The sequence below is a fragment of the Nelumbo nucifera genome, chromosome 1 (assembly GCF_055504915.1).
Source record: "Nelumbo nucifera cultivar China Antique chromosome 1, China Antique-T2T, whole genome shotgun sequence".
In the NCBI taxonomy this organism is placed as follows: domain Eukaryota; kingdom Viridiplantae; phylum Streptophyta; class Magnoliopsida; order Proteales; family Nelumbonaceae; genus Nelumbo; species Nelumbo nucifera.
This window is the reverse complement of record NC_142649.1, coordinates 208,284,103-208,288,767: the sequence shown is the minus strand read 5'-3', so window position 1 is coordinate 208,288,767 and position 4,665 is coordinate 208,284,103. Positions and strand designations below refer to the sequence as shown.

General features: G+C 40.5%; 1 protein-coding gene across 1 annotated transcript; it reads right to left on the bottom strand.

The window, feature by feature from the left end:
• Window positions 1-3,317: 3,317 nt before the first annotated feature.
• On the bottom strand, window positions 3,318-4,447 carry LOC104610351 (abscisic acid receptor PYR1). Its single transcript, XM_010276912.3, has one exon. It carries the CDS (start codon window positions 4,305-4,307, stop codon window positions 3,660-3,662), a length of 648 nt encoding a protein of 215 aa, XP_010275214.1. The 5' UTR covers window positions 4,308-4,447; the 3' UTR covers window positions 3,318-3,659.
• Window positions 4,448-4,665: the final 218 nt, after the last annotated feature.

Here is a 4,665-nt window from a genome sequence, read left to right as displayed (position 1 = left end):
TGTTATTTGGTATCATTTCTGCCATGTAAGCCAATCTGCTTGGTTCTGATTCTCAAGGGCCGATTAATTTTGCATTAGAGTTATTATTCAATGTCATGTTGGATGTTATACCATCCTCAAAAATCGGAATTAGCTAGAAATCAGGAAATTATCAAAAAAAGGTGATCGATTTTCTGAAAATCACCAAAATCAGCCAACTAAACAGAAATTTCAACACAGGTTCCTATTTAAACTTTCCCTCAACTTCCTGTTTCTCTCTTATATATTTTCTGTGGAACCAAACACAGTCTAATGTATTAGCAGTCAAAATATGAATCAAGCTTACAATTTATTTTTTTATTTAGGGTCCCTTTGGTTTGTATGGTCAGAATCGTCTTCTTGCTTGTTTGGTTCAAACAAAAAACACATCGGAATTAAAATGAAAACAGACTGAAATGGGATTCTCATTCTCAATGAAAGAGAGGGGATGTCATTCCACCGGTTGGAATTGAAACGAATCATTCCAATTTCCATTCCAGACCCCTATTCCTACAAATCAAACAGACCATTATTTTATCTTATTTTTTTTCTTTGTATGAAGTTGCAGTTCAGGGTTCTCATGAGTACTTAACGAGGGTGTTCCTATCCTTTTGAAGAAGCTCAAGAACCCCAGACGAGGGAAAGTGACCGGGCCAGGGATGCCCTCTTCCTTTGCAAGGATATCTTGAAATTTTCAAGCTCTCTTAATATCTGTTTCAATGTTGTAAATAAAAACTGCAATAGTTTAGCCCATAAACTGGCAAAAACACGACTTTCTGAGTCAGGGACTTTTTTTTTTTTGTTAAATTGCTCACGGTGAGTGCAAGAGATGGCAGCCCAAGAAGGCCCAGCCGGTAGGACACGTGTGTAAGAAGTCGGTTAATTTATTAATATAGTATGTGTTTGGTTTCATTTATGTTTATTGGATAAACGTTGCCACATAAACATTCCATCAGCAAAGGTCTCATTATACACATTTGTATATATCGAAGTTTACAAAATATCAATTTTTATGTGTTCTTTCATTTTAAGAAACTTCATTTTGGAATTTCCCCAATGGATAAGTGTTTATTGGTACCTTTTGCTGATGTGGTGTTTAATGATGTCACCTCATAAATTACTTTCTTCAGTTTTACAGCCATACAAATACAAAACACTTATTCAATAAATCTAAACGAAACCAAACACATACATAATAGAGAAAAACCCTATCACATAACATAAACTTTTTCTTTTAAAGGAGATGCTTAATTACCATCTACGTCAAATTGTTTGGTCCCACAAGCCAACCTTAATAGAGAAAAACCCTATCACATAACATAAATTACTTAGGTATCAAGAGAGAGAGAGAGAGTAAGAGGGATAAGGAGTGGCATCCACAAAAAGGTGGGTCCATTGCTTAATGCCTCCCTCTTGCTTGTTGCTTCCTTTGCTTTTTCCCACCTTGTGACCACGCTTTTTTTGCACAAATAAAAAATAAATATGTGGAGACAAAAGGGGGAAAGATTCTACGATTTTTTTTTTCTCTAAAGCTTGTCTTTGTAGTCTTGTGTTTCTCTTTATCTGCACACGCAGACTCTCTCTCCTCTCTCTATCTCTTACAACTCTTACTAATAATTAATTGGCAAGTTGGCAACTTGCTTGACTACACGGGTGCCCTTTCACTTATCAAAGAGACTCCACCTTTCTAGCCTTACTTTCACGAGACTTTAGTGCCCTTCACGTGGCTTGCCGTCTCCACACTTATTTTTCCAAGACAGCAAACCAGTAGATGCTTGGTTTGAAAACTCGATAAGGTACAAGTACGGCCCCACTGATGTGATGACAGCAACCCTCTATGATCTATGCCCTCCCCCACGTCATCACTAACTTACCTAGGTCTGCAACGTTGGGTTCGTGGGATGAAATTTGGATTAGGTTGACTTCAACCGGCTTGCAACCCACACCTTATTCAATCTAACGATGCACACAGCACACCAACCCACCCCACGAATCACGATCAACAGAGGTGGGTTCTAAGTTCTATGTGCCTGAGCGATTGACACGTGTAGCTTCCACAAATTTTGCTACTTTTTCCATTAATATTATTCTATAGGGTTTCGGTTATGCTGTTGTTAAGACTCAAAAATTTTGAAAGACATTGAATTAAAAAAGAAAAAGAAAAGTCATTCATGTCATGAAGGGCGAGGAGCACACCAGCACTGAAGGCCCACTACATGGATATGAATTAAGAGATAAAGATGTGAACGTGCACGCGAGTGCGCTTGCGTTGTTTGTATCAACCGTACATTAATATTTCTTAACTTTTATTTAAAGAAATACAAATTTCTTTTATTAATGTCCTCCTCTCCTTCCTACTGCATTAAAAATTAAAATACGGCTTTGGGCTTTGATTGGAAGTTTCAGGACCCCACAGCGACAGTTCCTATCCAACTACTGTTTAGATACTGATTGACGAAGATTCTAGATTCACGATTGTGATTGAGCATTAGAAAGCTCGAATGGATACTTCTAGAGAAACCTCCTTCAATGGGCCAGAGAAAGGCGCAGAAACAAACAAGTCCTCGTGGCCTGGGTACTTTACTGACTAGTCTAGTTTTATTTGGTATGTGGACATCGATCAAGGTGTTCAAACCAACCAAATCCAAATCCAAATCCAAATCCATGGGAGACCCTACCGGCCTAACCCGAAAACCAGGATTTCCATCGCCCCTTGTAATTAAAATAAACAGCTAAGAAGAACGTGAGCTCAAATATAACCAGAAATGGGGAATGCATATAGTTATACTCTAGTCAGTAACCGAAAAACCGCTTAATTTGGTTTCCCATTTCACCTGGATACTCGCTTATCGAACTGACACTCTCTATTCCATCAGCAGGTACACTCCGTAGCCTGTACTCTCCCCACCTAACGTACACTAAGAAGTCAGAACTCCTATTCACTGACCCAAACAATCTCTCTCTCTCTCTCTCTCCCTCTAAAATATATCTGAGCTCTGTTGTTTCTCCCTCCTCCCTCCATTAAGAGCTTCACTACTGTTCCAACCTCCACATTAAAACTGTCTCCCTTTCAAATAAACCTGCAACCCCAGGTGAGGTCCCAACTTGAAATTTCACACAAGCATGTATAGCGCGCACAAATGAAAAAGTAGATGAAACAAAGCAATATTTACAATGATGCATGAGAAACTGTAACAAATTGAAATTTCCAAAATTAACCATGAACCCAATTTTTTCAGTTTTCAGTTTTCACCCACCCACTGACAAGAGAGAGAGAGAGAGACAGAGAGAGAGAGGGAGGGAGAGAATCATCAAGACGTCCATTGTCCACCCTTTATCCAAGCATTTCCTTCACTCTTGCCCATCACATTCACAAACGAAAACAAAAGAGAAACGAAAGTTCTCCATTTCTTTAAACACTATGATCATTGACCAACATGCTCCTAACTTGTTTGAGTAAAGAAAATGGCACATTTCAGACCAAGTACAGAGCATTCCGGCCATCTTAATGGAAGCCTTCGTCGACATCATTTGTAATTTCTCTTGGGAAAGAACAGAAAAGAGTGAAAACGTGGGAAGATCGATGTTCATTTTGTTCTTCGGTTCTTCTTTCTTTATTTTTTTTTTGGTTTTGTTTTTTATCACGCACCTGTGTTTCTTCTGTCGTTGTCACAAGCTAAACCTTCTGTCATCGACGCCAGCTTCTGCAGATTTAATTTCACCACCGTATCAGCAAACATGCGAGTATCATCGTCGGTATTCCCCTCCGGCACATCTACTACATACGACTCCAAAACGACAGTCCAGATCCTCCCATCACTTCCTCTGAACTCGTTCAGCGTCGTCACCGATCGGTAGTTCCTCAACCGGTGCTCTCCGCCGATGATGCTGAAACCTGTCACGTGTCTCTCATCATCCAGTATATCCAATCTCTCCGTACTGGTCGCCGCCGGTAACCCAGATATAACGTTGACCTCTCTCAGGCATCCGACGGTGGTGGGAGACTGGGACCCTTCTTTAAGCGAGCAGCTCTTGATGAAATGCTTGTACGTCTGCGGTTTATCGAATCGACGGACGACGGACCAGACTGTGTCCAGCGGAGCTTGTATACGTTGGGCGAGTAGAGATGAGCATTTGCTCGAGCCGATACGATACGTGTGGAAGTCGTTGATGATCGGCTTCAATTCTTCGAATTCTTCTTCTATCAAGCCGGCTGGCATCGTTGTATGGTGAGCTGTGTATGTTTGTTCTTCCTCTTCCGTCGTCCATACTTCTCCTTCTTCCTCCATGTCTGCGATTAGATGGGGACTCGGGAGTGGGGAGAGCTAGAGAGAAGTTGTGAGAGAGAGAGAGAGAGAGAGAGAGGAGCCAGTAGGAGAAATTCATTATTTATTTTATATTTATATTGCAAGGTGGGAAATATTATATTTTTAAAATGTACCGAGAGAAATATATAAAATGAAAAGTTGAAATTTATTTGTTTAATAGTATTACTGAAACATGTATCGACCTGTGGTGCCATGCATGAGTTGCAGTTTACACGTGGCTAGATGAACACTTCGTAAACATGCTCACGAGCAAGCGTCAGCTGTCAGGGAAGAGTAGGGTCTGTGGTCAGCCGTGCACTCAGGAGTCAGCAGTCAGAGC